Source organism: Phyllobates terribilis, unplaced genomic scaffold, assembly GCF_046119375.1.
Source record: "Phyllobates terribilis strain yellow unplaced genomic scaffold, ASM4611937v1 Scaffold_3__8_contigs__length_932513732, whole genome shotgun sequence".
In the NCBI taxonomy this organism is placed as follows: domain Eukaryota; kingdom Metazoa; phylum Chordata; class Amphibia; order Anura; family Dendrobatidae; genus Phyllobates; species Phyllobates terribilis.
In genome coordinates this window covers 760,879,558-760,895,848 of record NW_027362763.1, presented here as the reverse complement: position 1 = coordinate 760,895,848, position 16,291 = coordinate 760,879,558, and the positions used below count along the sequence as shown (strand labels likewise).

Genomic DNA, 16,291 nt, shown 5'->3' with positions numbered 1-16,291 from the left:
TTTATCCATAGATATCTTGAAATAATAGAGCATTTCGAACATTTCCAAGTTCGAAGAGACGAGTTGTAAGCCAGCTATCACTTTATGAATGCTGAGCCGGCTATGTAATAGCTCCTATGGCTGCTACAGCTATATGTGGGCTAATGCAGGTCTTCTGGTGAGGATCCCCAGTCATGCGAAAGATTAAATGGGTTTTTCACTTTCAGCAAAGTAGGCTCAAAATACTGGCAGGCATACAAAATAAAGCTAGCTGGTAGTCACCCTCCCTCCCCTGTGCTGGATCTCCACCGCTGCTCAGGTCTTTTTTGATTTGGCTGCAGCAGTGACGTCACATCAACAGTGCACATCACAGCTGCAGCCAATCACTGAGCTCAGCGGCTCTGCCAATGTAGACAGCACAAGACACTCATCTGAATGATGTGATATCATTGCTGCAGCCAAAACACAGGGACCGGAGCAGCGGTGGAGAGTAGGTGCTGGAGTGGGGAAGGATGAGTAATAGCTGGCTTTATTATTTTCTGTGCATGTCAGCGTTTTGGGTCAGCTTTGTCAAAGGTGGGAAAGTCCTTTAGAGGTGAAACTAACTTTCACTAGAGTTGGCTTTGAATTAAACACCCTAGCCATTTAAAGCGGTTTGTCATTTTGAAAATATATGCTTCAATGAGTCTAAAGTGAAAAATCAATGAAACTTACTAATGTACTTTAGGGCAGCTTTTTTTTTTTTTATTAAAGTCAACATATCATTGCCGGTCACATCAGTTCCACTCCAGGTTTTGTTTCAAGAAAGGAGAGATCAGCAGTTCAGTATAATAGTTTCACTGACTTTTACTCAAAAAACATTAATGCAATTTTTTCTAACTGGACAACCACATTATTTTAGAAGTGCAGTCAATAACATGGAAACTGATGTCTACATAGACACTTGGGAAATTCATCATTCATCTTTCCCCTAGATGCACCTAAGGTTAGCACATTGGTACCAACTTTGTTGTGTTAGGCCTTGGCCCAATGACTTGTACCTAAAAAAAAAAAAAAAATGTACCTTAGGATTCATATTTCTTGGATTAAAGAAAGTTCAAACCAATGAAGCTCTTATAATCAGATGATGAGTGGGGGTGCCAGGAGATGAATTCCCACCAATGTGATTATGAGCAGGGGTGCCAAGAGTTGGATTCCCACCAATGTGATAAGCATGGGTTCCAAGAGTTGAATTCCCACCCATGTAATGATGATTGGGGGGTGCCAAGAGATGAATTCCCACCAATGTGATGATGAGCGGAGGGTGCCAAGAGTTGGATTACCACCAATGCGATGATGAGCTGGGGTGCCAAGAGTTGGATTCCCACCAATGTGATGATGAGCGGAGGGTGCCAAGAGTTGGATTCCCACCAATGTGATGATGAGCGGAGGGTGCTAAGAGTTGGATTCCCACCAATGAGATGATGAGCGGAGGGTGCTAAGAGTTGGATTCCCACCAATGAGATGATGAGCGGAGGGTGCCAAGAGTTGGATTCCCACCAATGAGATGATGAGCTGGGGTGCCAAGAGTTGGATTACCACCAATGTGATGATGAGCGGAGAGTGCCAAGAGTTGGATTCCCACTAATGAGATGATGAGCTGGGGTGCCAAGAGTTGGATTCCCACCAATGTGATGATGAGCGGGGTTGCTAAGAGTTGGATTCCCACCAATGTGATGATGAGCGGGGTTGCTAAGAGTTGGATTCCCACCAATGTGATGATGAGCGGGGGTGCTAAAAGTTAGAATTTCCACCAATGTGATATTGATGGTCTATCTTAAAAGGCTCCTATACATATTAAAGTTGTCGGGGGACATAAGGGCAATGGAAATTTGGCAGATTCTGGAAATGGCGCTCACATAGAGAGCACTCGAATGCTCAGCTGAGCAAAGTGTGTATTATGTCTGGGGGAGCGAGGAGACAGAGCTGTCGAACTAATGAATGTTGAGTTGGCAGCTCTCTCACGTTAAGGCCATTAATGTTGTAGTCCAGAAAATTCCCTTTAACCGATGTTACATATGTCATTATTTAATACACACAATATCCACATTGAAGTGTAAAATCATTTGTTTCTATGGAGTTATATACAAAAAGTTTTCTGTTCTTCATAGAGCCCTGTGGAGAGGAGGGCTCCTCTGTCTCAGAGACGTTGAATGACACATACATCTCTCACAGGCAAACAGTTGTTATTTCATTTTCTGTTTTTTAGACGCTTGAAATTGCTGGGTTTTGCTCTTTATGGATTTCAGCAGTGCCGACAGAGCCGGATCTACAGTTTTTTTAGCGGATGTTCCCATTTCATCATCAGCTTTCAGTTTTTCTTGAAGTCTTTTTACTGTCTCTGTGTAACTGTTCTGCTCCCGTTCTCTCCTTCGTGCCTTTTCTTCCAAAACTTTGTCCATAGCTTTGGTTTTCTTGAAGTTGGGATCTGAGGGATCCACACTGTATAAATGTGATGTGTACATCGCCTGGAATCTTGAATCTTCAACATTTATCTGTAGGTACAAAAAAAAATAATTAAATAGACAAATATTTTTTAGGACAATCTCTAGCGAATAACTGCCCCAGTTATTCTTGCAAGAAAATGCCATCTACAGAGACTAAAAAAATCTTTTTTAAAAGCTGTACTGAAAGCTGAGTAAGGGCTGTTTTTGCTTAAGGAGTTGACATTATCTATTGGAATAATTTAGTTTTTCATCTGCTTTTTTTTTCCATTCTGTTTGAAAGGCAAATAGATGGATGAAATTCAGGGGTGTACAGAGAAATCATGGGGCCCGATAGCAGAAGTTTTAATTGGGACCACCCCTCCTCCATAAAAAGGGAGTCAGAGAAGAACATATCTCACAACTTTGAAGCCCTTACACAGTACTTTTCCTCCCACTGAAGCCCCTAGATTGCCCTTTCATTGCTCCCATAAAGTATGAAGCCAACTATAGTGTCCACCCAAAAAACACAGTATTATACCCCCACAGTACCATCCACACACAAGGAATGATGTGTGTAACCCCCTCAACCCTCTGCCAGTAAAGTATAGCGACTCCAACATAGTATGATGGCCCAACTGTGATCGCCACCCAGCCCTCCATACGGTATAATGGGCCCTAACACAACCATCCACACTGTATAATGGCCCCCACTAGCCCTCCGAACAGTAAAACGGCCCTCACCCAGCCCTCCAAACAGCCCTCTACACAGTATGATGGACCCCGCAAAAAGCTTTGCACTGTATAATTGCTTGCATACAGTATAATGGCACCCACACAGACATCCAAACAATATAATATCCCCACATAGCCCTGCAAACAGTATAATCCCCCCCACATAGACCTGCAAACAGTATAACGGCCCCCATATAGTCCTGCAAAAAGTATAATAGACTCCACATATTCCTCCAAATAATATAATGACCTCCACATAGCCCTGCATCCAGTGTAATGGGCCCTACATATTCCTCCATCCAGCATAATGGGCCCTACATATTCCTCCATAGAGCATAATGGGCACCACATAGTCCTCCATACAGTATTATGGGCTCCACATAGTGCTCCATACAGTATTATGGGCCCCACACAGTGCTCCTTATAATATAATGGGTCCTCCATACACTATTATTGGTCCCATATAGTCCTCCATTCGTTATTATGGGTCCCATATAGTCCTCCATACATTATTATGGGTCCCATATAGTCCTCCATACATTATTAGTGGTCCCATGTAGTCCTCCACACATTATTATGGGCCCCATGTAGGCCTCCATACATTATTATTTGTACCATGTAGTGCACCTTACACTATTACACTACAGTACAGTACAGAATGACGATACAGTTGAAAGTACAAAGCTGGGTGGGGACGGGGGGGTTCTGTGCTGGTCGTGTGATCTGCCGCCGTTGGCGGTATGCCACAGATGAAATCTAAGGGATTAAATAAGGGATAGTTATCTGTTATTCAGGCCTTTAGAATTGTTGTCAGCTGGCACCCGCAAGTGATACAGAATCATTGTGATACACTATTATCTCAAATTGCATGAATTGTATAATTCCCATGATAACAGTACATTATGGCCCATTAAAGGCTATCCTAAAAAATAAAACTTATTTATGGTATAGTGGATAACTTTATGATTTCTCGATGTCCAACAACTGGAACCTGAAAAACAAGGCTCTACAACAACTCTTGAATGAAGACCTGCTTGACCTCCGCTCCATTCATTGTCCATTGGACTGCTGGAGAAAGCCAATTGCTGGAATCACTTTTTTTTTAATAACCCTTTAAAGGTGTTACATAGACCTATTGAGATAATATCTCTTCTTCGAGAAATATTCTACCTTCCGTCATTAGCTACTATTGATAAATTCCTGTAAATAACTGTTATGTGCTTTTTACAAATAACTGCTTTTATTTGACGAGTTGTAAACCCTTCCTTAAAGAGGTCCATATCAGTTCTGAGAAAAACACAAGAAATGTCAGTAGATTCAATTATTTGACATTTCTCAAATATATGTCATTAGCAAATCAGTGGATTTCTGTCGGTATTCCAGCAATGCAGGTTTGACTTTCACTTTCCAGCATGAGATTCTCTACTTTGGAATGTACCAACTCTGGGGGGGAATCTGACTCTATACATCGCCTGAATTATCAATGGAGCCTTGTGCTTAGACAATCAGAATTTAGAGTGGACTCTACAGTTTGCCTTTTTGTCATTTTGACAAGTTGCTAGCCCATTGAATACAATGGGAGAATCAATTAATTAACCTATTATTCTCATAAAACTGCCTAAGCGGATTCCCGAAATTATTTGCGCTTTTTTTCCTTTACGAGGTTTCCCAGGGGGTCCTCTTTAAGAATTTGATCACAGCACTGAATTAAATTGACCATGACCAATCTGTGTTGGCAACAAGTTTTATAGAGCACACAAGTGCCAGTACATCAGGCTTGTATAAACCAGGCTTAGTGATCTCACGTGTTGTAATCAATTACACACTTCCGTATGTGATGGGTCCTACATAAAAGCAGCTGGGCTGAGGTCCTTCGTCTTCTCATTTCCTTTAACACTTACTGTAGAAATATTTTGGATAAGTCACTAGACCCTTTAATTTTAAGAGATCTCAATTGAGAGACTTCAGAAGGTACACTCGGAATCACTCAGCGCTGCCACCTCACAAGAATGGTAGCCCAAAAAAAAAAAAATCTACCTACATGCACTGTATTGGTGTATATAAGTTACTGAGCCAAAGCGTGGACATTAACCAATTGGAGACATTGAAGCCGACAGGCGGTTGTTTAATAGACCGCTTAGACAGGCAGAGAACTTCGCATGAGTACAGAAAAATTGATAATACGATCGTTCTGTACAAAACAATTGTCAATGTTCTCGGCAGCACATGTTCTGTTCACACAGGACAACGTGCTGCCGAGAAAGAGGATTTCTAAGTAAACTGGGACCTGTCATCAGGTCAAAGGAGCCAGTTTTTGTTCTCGTTTTATTCCCACTGTTCCGAGAAGTATTTCATTTTTTTTTAGTTCTAATTTTTATGGTCACTACCAAGGGAGTTTGCTCTCAAGATTGTCAGGGAACGCGCGTCTAGGCTGCTCTGCATAATAACCATACTAAGCTAGTGGAAATGCATCCCAAAGCCTCTTACCAATCAGAAAGTCAGTGCAAATATTAGATTGTTCAGGATACGCAGACATTCACTTCATAATTATCACAAGGATGCAGGTAAATGGGTTCGTATGTTTCCCTTCCACATCTCGTACATATCATACCATTAATGGGAAGCTATAATCAGAAGATGGCCTATTGTTTAAATCAGGTTTTTGTGTTGCATGTATTAAAAAAATGGCAATTTTTTTCCATATCACAATCGTTAATTTATTTATTTATTTATTTTTTAAAAAATAGTAATCTTGCAATTTTTGCACTGGCAACTGGGTTTTTTTTTTAGATTCATTCTTCCTGATCTTTCAGGAGGAGTTTTCAGTAGACTCTTTATCATCAGAGTCAGGATTACAATTGACAGGTTACGCCTCTATACACAGATGATAATACAAGATCCACCAATCACAATAGCAGATTTCACATCTGATCCTGCTCCTTCTCCTACTCCCCCTCTTGCATACGCTCATTGGAGGCTTCAATACAAGAGATAGGGTCGGGGTATAAACAATGTACAGTAGGTATGTACACGTGTTGTCTCCTGAAACAACAGAAAGTTACAGTCTAAAAACTCCCATTTCTATTTTTTTTTATTTCTAACACAGACTAATATTAGGTAATGAAAAAAAAACCTGGCAAAAAAAGTAATAAAAAAATACGTTTAAACACAAAAACCTAATTAAAACAATGGGTCATTTTCGGTCAATAGCTTCCCTTTAAAGGATATGTTTAGTAACAGGTCCTGCCCCTCTTTCAAATGAACTGGTGGCCGTTCATATGCATCGCCACTCCATTCAAAGTCTACAAGACTGCTGAAGTAGCTCGGGTGCATGCTAGACTGCAACTCCATCCAACGTTCTCATGATAATCAGGGTCCCAGATGTCGGACCCCCAACTGATCAGACACTTATTATCTATTCTGTGGAGACTTGATATGTTCCAACTATGGGCTGGAAAAACCTGCTTGAATTATATATTTTTATCTACATTTCAGATACCACTAGGTGGAGCTCACCGAAGACAGAACAGAGACATAGAGTGCTATTATGAAAATTAGGGCAAAATTTTGAACCTAAAAGCAAATTTTCTTCTCACTCACAGTAGCACCAAGAATTATTATTTATTATCATAGCACCATTTATTCTATGGTGCTTTACATGTGAAATCCGTGTTCTACTTTAACAAAGTTAAAATATTACTATGTGTTCGCTAACAAACTGAAATTAGAAACCATGAAGATGCAGGAAAATCTGAAATGTTTGTTGAGGGAATTTACTTTGACAATGGCACTTAAAGGGATAGTCCAGTTTAAAAAAAACAACATTATTTTTCAGTGTAATTAAATAGAGGAGGTCACCTATTCAGGACCCTCGTCTCTTGACCAGAGTGCAGAACAGTTGCAAAGAGCGGGTCACTCTGGAGGACCTGTCAAGTTCTGCATTACATAGATATCACACCATTAATATGAATGGGCACGGTGTAATACTTCATTTCCCCTGTGGTGGCGCTGCAGAGAAATTACACTTATTTCCAGATGATTACAAAAATTACAGCTGATCACTAGGAGTTCCTTCAGGTTGAATATTTGAGATAAGCCCTTTATAATAGGACCCATCAAATAAGTAGGGATTATCCATGGTGGAGAACCCCTTTTAGAATTGGAGTCCCATCTGAAGAAAGATAAACTAGATGCCATTGAAGTAGGAAAAAATATAATATTTGCTGCCAAATGCGAATGGGATTTAAACGTCCATTGCCAAAACAAACAGGCGTATAGATGGTTATTGCAAAAAGACCCCAAGAACTTTTGGAAGCAGCAAAAACCATTGATACGATCTCAAAAAGAAAAAAAAAACATAAGAAGGGAAAACATTATTATATTTCTGCTAAAATTAGGAAAATTATGTCTGAGAGCAGCTACAAAGAAAACACATGGTGCTTTGTGGGCAGGAGGAAAAGAACCAAACTAGACAACAATAGCTGTGTGTTTTATTTCCCCTGCTATAATAAAAGGTCTGGATGGATGATGGATACTCCCCAAACTCTAACCAGCTCACTTTCTGGATGCATAAGGCTTTTATTTAAGATATTGAAGTATGTCTGTATTATGCCCCGGCATCAACCACAGGCAGAGTGTATGATATCCACCATCTAACGCTCTCCCGTCATGAGAACATGTACATTTCTAACACAAACTCTGATCTTTTGTTCTGCGCAATGATCAAACCAGGAGGAAAGAAGACAGAAATAAACGAATTTCACTAAAACTAATGCTACAAGTTCATCCAACAGGAAAGTGCGGCGTAGTGACAAATCAGAGTAAAAACATTTTTTTTTTTCCAAAATTTAACTGTTAATAACTAAATTTGTTGAACATGAATGCAAACCTTTGAAGCAACTTTAAAGGGTTATTCCCATCTCCAAGATCCTATCCCAATCTGTAGTAGGTGTAATATTATTATTAGTAAATACCTCCAATTAGAAATGTAATATAGTTCTTCTGATTTGCTATGTCGCTTACCCCATGTGCAGGGCATTGCAGTAGCTTAGGTATCCATGGTTATGACCACTCATATATTGACAGTTGGTTAGACAGCTCTTAGTGGTTGTAACCATGAATACCTAAGCTACAGCAATGCCCTGCACATGAGGTAAGTGACATAGCGAATCTGAATAACTATACTTCATTTCTAATTAGAGGTATTTTCTAATATTATTATTATTATTACACCTACTACATATTGGAATAGGATCTTGGGAGATGGGAATACCCCTTTAAAGAGAGGTTCACATGATGCCAGGACTGATCTTGGGTCTCCAGACCTAAACTTACAGCTTCATGGATACATATGAGGCTATCTGTTCAGGTCGGGAGAGCCGCCATCAAAGGGGAATTGCATTCAATACATAGACTGTGATATATGGTCATGTGAACACGGCCTAAAGAAAATATTAGGGGTACAATAAAAAACAAATCCTTAACATAATGCTGTCACTTGGAATCCTTCCCTTCAGCCACCTTGGCATTTTTGGAATATGTCTGTGTGTTATTTTTATTTTTTATAGTTTTTAGCAATGGGCTAACCAATCCCAGTCACAAGAATGTCTAAAATATTGACTTTAAGGGCTTTTAGAAAATTGTCATTTATACGCTGCTGTAGCTATAGAAAAATGCAAAGTGAGTATTAGTTACTAACCCCGAGTTCAGCGCCAACTCTTCTTCACAGTCTGGTCTCACTGACTGTCTGCAGCGCCAGTGATTTATTTTTTTTTTTTTATAGCTACAGCAGCCTGTGATAAAAGTATTTTTAAAGGAGTACAACCACTATTATGATGTTGTCAGGGATCAGAAAGGATAAAGTCGCACACGCGTCGCGACCGCTCCACTGACAGCAGCATGAAAAATGAGACCAGAAACTATCTTGAGGATAGATCCCAAATATCTGAGATGGGTATACCCCTTTAAAGCTATTTTTTAACATAATAAATAGTTAAAATTGCAATGTGCTTGTAAAAAAAGCAACTTTGAAATTGACCTCTTATTAAAAAATACACTCGGTTCTCAAGAACCAAGTGATTTTTAATTTCATACTTTAATGCTCGCGGCCAGGGTGACTGGTTACCTCTGCTGTCTATTAGTAGCAGCGGAGAACAATGCTTACAAGCTCTTTGCTACAGAGCTTGTAAGTGCTGGTCTGCAACTGAACTCCCCTGATGCTGCAGAGGCAAAGGGGCTTCTGCTTGTAACATTGCAAAGCGCACAGTTTGGGGCCAGGGGCGCAAAGATGCTGCTGGTCTAAACGGTGCGCTCCTGAAGAATGATGTTGCGAAAAAATTAAAAACTCTGGACTCTTACAGATTAATATCTATGTAAATGTGGGTAAAATGGTGACTAAGTGGTTAGAACTGTTGCCTTGTCAGGACAGGGTTCTGCACCTTGTAAAATACAAAGGATCATAAATTGAATGGTCACCAAAAGAAAGCCCTTACCTGGAAGTCATCCTCCACCAGTTTATCCTTCTTCTTTAACTTCTTCATCTTGTGGCGACTTAGGTTGTGCTGCTCTACAATCTTATCAAAATTGAAATGCTTCCGGTCGTCCGCGACATCATCCATCATGAGCAATGCCATTTCCGCCTAAAAGGTCAATCAGCAAGTTTAATCACTTTTTAATTGGAAGAAAAAACATTCTAAACCTATAAACAGTTTATGACATATGAGCACTAATGGGGTTTTCCAGGAACACAACATTTATTGCATGTCATTATGAAAAACTGTCAATATCACAGTGGTGGGGTCCGATGCTCAGTACTCCTGCCGATCAGCTGCTTACACTATTCTTTATACCTGCGGCTTTGTTGGGCTGTGACCAGTTCTAACAGCTGATCAGTGGGGGGAGGGGTGCAGTGAGGATAAGCCATCAATACTGTGATCCCAGAAAGACTTTTAGGGCAGAAGGAATCCACCAATGTTACTCGCAGATTTTGCTGTGGACTTCACATCTGTACATTGAAAATGTGAAACCTGCTGCAAACTGGTCATGCTTCGGATTTGAAAATCCACATCATGCTGGTTTTACTCCAGCTACATGTGGATGAGGTGTTGATATCTACAGGGCCTGGACTCAGCCGTGAAGTTCATAGAACTGTGCCGCACCTCCCTACCCACGGCCGGAAGTCCCTGCACAATATCGCTCCTGTTCAGCAACCATGCGTGAAAAACTAAAGAAACTACAGCACTTGTTTAGTGTTGTAGCCCCTCGATTCTATAGCTAAAGGGGGGTTCCACAATATCGGACCCCTCCACTAATCAGGAAGTGATAGAATGTGCTAGTTATTGAATTTTTCAACCATTAGAAATGATCTTCTGTTTCTTTTTTAACTGAGAGGAACCCAAGACAAGTATGTGCCTTATACACAGGCAGTGTATTGAACAGCAGATAGAACTTCTGTACAAGTAGCCAGATATACAAGATATCAGCCTGGTGCTAGACAACCTAAATTCAGGCAGGACAGAGGTAATTCAGTAGGTATTAATATACTATGTACATGCCCTGACTATAGTGGGGTAAAGCTTTAATGTCGACTTAAAGCCTTTCCCCCGTGCCTCCGGTCATTAATGCGGTCTTCATGTTCCAGTGCACTAAGCTTCTCGATCGGTAATCAAGACTGAAGGAACCCTTCTTACTGACCGTGCACCAGGGCCGCCCTTGAGGACAAGTAATATGATAAAACGAGCAGTAATCTAGTGATGTGTGTTAAAGCAATCAGCAGAAATGCTCCGTCCACGATCAGTGTCAGTAACACGACCGCTTCCTCCCGGTCGGTAATTTCATTAGCATGCAGTGTAAACAGTCCTGCCGGTGCACACGGAGGTGTCTGACCAAATACGCCAGGCGAAAACAGAAACCCTCTGTCATCTGTTTACCCGTTTGAAACAAACCATGAAATGTATCATTACACAGTGCGGTGGTTTTGTGATCCAGCTGCCAGTCCACAGGCATTTAGTTGAAAAAAAAAAAAAAATAAAGTTTTTTTTTCTCTTATTTCACTTTCCAGCATTACACAGCAACCCTATTTTTCCCTTAACTAGCCATAAAATTCAATATATCTCAGTCTTTCCATTGTTTGTTTTGTTTCCCCCCCTTTTGCAGCCTCTGGGGAATACTTTGAGTTTCGCTCCCACTGGTTTACATCCATACAGATCATTAATGGTAATTGATTGAGCACAGGTACAATCAGTCAGACTGTGTAAACCAGGATGATAATTGCTAATAATGAGTCACAAAACACAATAGACCTTTAGTATTTATCAACGAGGCAATACTTCTCACTATACCAAATTTAAAAGATGAACGTCCAGGTCCATGAGACCCCCTCCAATCTGTCAAAACACCACTCTGGAGAGCCCAGCCCCTGCATGAACCGCATGCACAAAGTGGTGTACGGGCTCAATACAAGTCTATGGGTCCATACAATCATTCTCACACCAATTTTCTAGGGAACCATAGACTTACTATTCAGCCCTGACACCGCACCATACGCGTGACTTAGGCAGAATCTGCGCACTTCAGATCGCTATTTGGACTGATTCAAGGGGGTCTGTGAATGCAGACTTCAAAAGATCAGCAGCACATAGCACCCCCTATAAATTATAAGACTAACTATTTATTGATAGTTTCTTTTTAAAAACTTTTTGAAAGAGTTGCCCACTTTTAAACTTTTTTTTACTTAAATGCATGAATTTGGGACTAAAAAAAAAAATATGTATACATATTTTTTTTTACATTTGGGTTCCATTAAAAATTTTGCACTGTCGGCCTTCTATAGCCTTTGTGTTGCACTATATTTTGCTGGCTGTAGAATGAGTTATCTGAGAATCCCTCAGTGAGTTTGTACTGATGGAAGCTCTTTTTCTGAGCTCCTCTCAACGGTTTTATGACCACAGATGCCATTAAAGTTGAATGTGCAGGGAAACAAAACACAAGTAAAAGTTGCAAAGTTGTGCAAATTTTTAATGAAACCCAATTGCAAAAGTGATTTTTAGCCCCAAACACATGCATAAAAAAAAGCACTGAAAACAAGCAGCTCAAACCATCTACTTAGGCAGAGCTGCTGAGCTCAATCATTAGCTGCACCGCTGACAATAAAGGACATCTGTAGCATAGACAGACTCGGTGCCGGACTCGGGAATGATGAGTAATAAAACACTTTAAAAAAATGTAAAAGAAAAAAGAAAACTTGCTTTTATTTTTAGATCTATTAATTAAAATGTACTTTGAGTAACATTTTTATTTTAAGTTTCCGGTTTTGTGCAACTGAAACATCGTATAAAAAGTTCTATGACTTTCTTCTGTGCTTTGTGTTTCGATTCCTAATTTTATTCGTTAGATCTGTTTGCCGCCAGTGAATAAAAACACTCATTTACATTCATGGTCTCAAAACCCTACAGACCTAAGGCCCTTATACACATTAGATGACTCTTGGCCAAATGACCGTACGGCTGACAGCTCTGTCCCCATATGCAGGAACACACAAAAGGATCAACTGCTGAAATACAGCAGGTCGGATCCTTCTCTGCCCATCATATGTTGTGGAGATTCGGGAGGCCCTCATACACATTAGATGACTCTTGGCCAAATGACCGTACGGCTGACAGCTCTGTCCCCATATGCAGGAACACACAAAAGGATCAACAGCTGAAATACAGCAGGTCGGATCCTTCTCTGCCCATCATATGTTGTGGAGATTCGGGAGGCCCTCATACACATTAGATGACTCTTGGCCAAATGACCATACGGCTGACAGCTCTGTCCCCATATGCATGAACACACAAAAGGATCAACAGCTGAAATACAGCAGGTCGGATCCTTCTCTGCCCATCATATGTTGTGGAGATTCGGGAGGCCCTCATACACATTAGATGACTCTTGGCCAAATGACCGTACGGCTGACAGCTCTGTCCCCATATGCAGGAACACACAAAAGGATTAACAGCTGAAATACAGCAGGTCGGATCCTTCTCAGCCCATCATATGTTGTGGAGATTCGGGAGGCCCTCATACACATTAGATGACTCTTGGCCAAATGACCGTACGGCTGACAGCTCTGTCCTCATATGCAGGAAAACACAAAAGGATCAACAGCTGAAATACAGCAGGTCGGATCCTTCTCTGCCCATCATATGTTGTGGAGATTCGGGAGGCCCTCATACACATTAGATGACTCTTGGCCAAATGACCGTACAGCTGACAGCTCTGTCCCCATATGCAGGCACACACAAAAGGATCAGCAGCTGAAATACAGCAGGTCGGATCCTTCTCTCCCTATCTTATGTTGCAGAGATTCGGGAGGCCCCTGTACACATTAGATAGTCGGCCCAAATTCTCAGCCTTACCTCTCGTTTTTCTTTCTCTTCTTCATCTATAGATGACTCTTGGTCTTCTTGCGTCTTGCCACCGGCAGATTTCTTTTGCAGACCTGAAGTGCCGAAATAATGTGTTAATTGCAACTTTACTTACTACAAACGGAGGCGGTTATATCCCTGCTGTAAACAGGATGCAGCTCTCAGGAGAAATGGATCCGGGATTCTAAGATGTTGGCCCCTTCCTGGGCAGATGTAGCAAATCTGCTACAATGTATCGCAACAGACATGTCATCATCTCATGGGTGTTCACGGAAACAGTAGCAAATTGCTGGTGTGAACATGGCCTAAGCCAACATTGCTCTTCTATATTAGATTACCTGGCTTCTTCAGCTCCTCAGAGAAGAACGGGTCATTGATATCCACATCGGATGGGACGTCATCCTCGTCGTCAGATTCCTCTTCACTCTCCTGAAAAATGCAATTAAAGAGGAATTGAATCAAATTTAGTACTAGATCCCTTCTAAATCACAATCGTTATTACCGAACAAATAAAAGAGAAAACCACTAAAATCTATTTGTTGTGTTTTAAATGTAAAATAAATAAGTAAAATTAATAGATTTTATAAAATGCTGGAAAAAAAAAAAAGGTTTGTGATTTTCTGTAACACGTAACTTCGTTTTTCTGTTATATGGAGCCATGTGAGGACTTGTTTTTGGCACGGCGAGCTGTAGTTTTTATCAGTTCCGTTTTTGGGGGTACATACAATGTTCTGATTGTCTTTTAATACATTTTTTGACGAGAGGTGTAGTGGCCATATAAACAGCAATCCTGGAGTTTTGATTCTTCTTCTTTTTTTTGCTTTATTGCATTTACTGTACAGGTTGTAGCATTTTACATTTTAATAGATTGGACTTTTTGCTGACGCAGCGAATCCAAATTTGTTATTATTTAAAGAGTGACCGTTATTTTTTTTTCCTTAATTAATGCGACACATGAAAATAAGAAACTTTGTAATTTAGCTTATCAGAGAAATCTGCTTCCTTCTCCTCTCAATTTTTAGGATCGCTGCTTCCAATAGGTGGCAGTACAGTTCTTGTCCTCTTCCTCGCTGAAGAGACAATTTGCATATTTAATTTCCCAGTGGAGCATGCATGGCTTATAAATCTCCTCACTCTGACATGCCAGGCTTGGCTTGTCACTCTCCACAAGAAACGTTACCCCTTAGACCCCCAATTTCCAGGTAAAATCTGTAGTCGGTGAAGACATTACAGCGATGAGATGATAATTGCTACTGATAAGATTCTACGAAGATGGAAGAGAAGGGAGGAGCTCTGCGTCTTGCTCCCCTGTCCTCCTCCTCCCTCACTTCTACATAGAATCACATAAGTAGCGACTGCCATCGCCTATCTCACTTCATTGAATACAGATTTTACTTGGAAATTGAGAATTTTCATAATTACTGATCAATCCTGGCAGAGGAAAAAAAACAGATTTCTCTGATAAGATATATTACACAGTTTCTCATGTTCAAATGTATTATTGATTTATGAAATAAAAATTAAAAGTGCGGTTACGCTTTCAACTTCTTTATTGTTAAACAGGTGGTGATATGAATTTTTGTGTATTTATTTTTTGTACTTTTTAAAATATATATATTTTTTACTTAATTTTTAAAATCTCTATAGAGGAATTATCCCTGTGATTTTTGATCGCTTGTTCTACATACGGCTTCTGGTCTTCACAAGAGTTCCAAGATAGCGGTGGTTGGGACTTTTAACAGACCCCTGGATCCCATGGCAAGGCATTGGCCCCCCTGTGATCATGTTGGGTGGGAATAGGTGGGAAAAGTCTTGGGCCTCCATACAGATGTCTGGGCAGGATTATGCTACTTAAAAGCTGCTGTTGGAGATTGACCATGGCATTTTAGGAGTTAAACAGCAGCGATTGAATCTGGCTCTGGAGACTACTGTTGGTAGCAGATGCCAGCTGTATAACACAGCAAGCACCCACAGTGTGAGGAGCAGGCTCAGCTCCTGAGCCCGCTCCTAACACTTGCAACCGACAAAGCGGACTATTCTAGATTGGTTAAACATGCAAGGTTCTAAATATCGTATCCCAGCTAAACAACTTATAAGAAATCATATGATATAATTGCTGTTTTTGTAACGAATGGCTAGTTATCCTCTGATTAGCAAACATGAAACAGATGAATGCACGTACTGCAAGAACATTTCAGGATTACCGCACGGGTTAGGGCCACACAATTCCAGCGTCTCTTGTAGGCAATAAGGAAAATGAGCATCCAGGGTCTCCTACTCTGGGGTCTGAGCAGCAGCGTCCCCAGATCTTCTGATATAGTCACAAACACAAATGAGCCTTTTTTTTTTGGCGTTCTCTCCAACATTCCAAAACACCGCGAAAATAAAGATCAAAGCCGGCACGCGGCCACAGCGTAACCAGCTTATTTTTCTCTCTGTCACATATGTTTGTGATTGATGTGCAAGCGGAGAGCCAGGCAGACATGGAAACACGTGGCAGGCGGCAGAAATGTACACAAATTCAGGACTCTGGAGGTGGCAGGTATTATTAACCCTTAGGAGCTACAGCAACACAAGTGCTGCATTTCCGAGACACTAGTGTGTGTGTGTATTCACCATCACCCTGGTCACCTAAGGGCAAGCACACAAGCTCGGCCCGTGGAGGACCAGGCTAAAATTGGAGAAAATTTTTGCATCGTATATTTTTTT

General features: G+C 40.8%; 1 protein-coding gene across 1 annotated transcript in view; it reads right to left on the bottom strand.

The window, feature by feature from the left end:
- Nucleotides 1–1,318: 1,318 nt before the first annotated feature.
- The window catches only part of ESF1 (ESF1 nucleolar pre-rRNA processing protein homolog), a 72,881-nt gene continuing 57,908 nt past the window's right edge, over nucleotides 1,319–16,291 (bottom strand). Inside the window, exons 11-14 of the mRNA XM_073672208.1 lie at nucleotides 13,921–14,011; nucleotides 13,574–13,656; nucleotides 9,668–9,814; nucleotides 1,319–2,513 (exon numbers count right to left, since the gene is read on the bottom strand). Coding sequence (XP_073528309.1) covers nucleotides 2,205–2,513; nucleotides 9,668–9,814; nucleotides 13,574–13,656; nucleotides 13,921–14,011 — 630 coding nt within the window. The 3' untranslated portion in view covers nucleotides 1,319–2,204. The remainder of the gene's footprint in view (nucleotides 2,514–9,667; nucleotides 9,815–13,573; nucleotides 13,657–13,920; nucleotides 14,012–16,291) is intronic.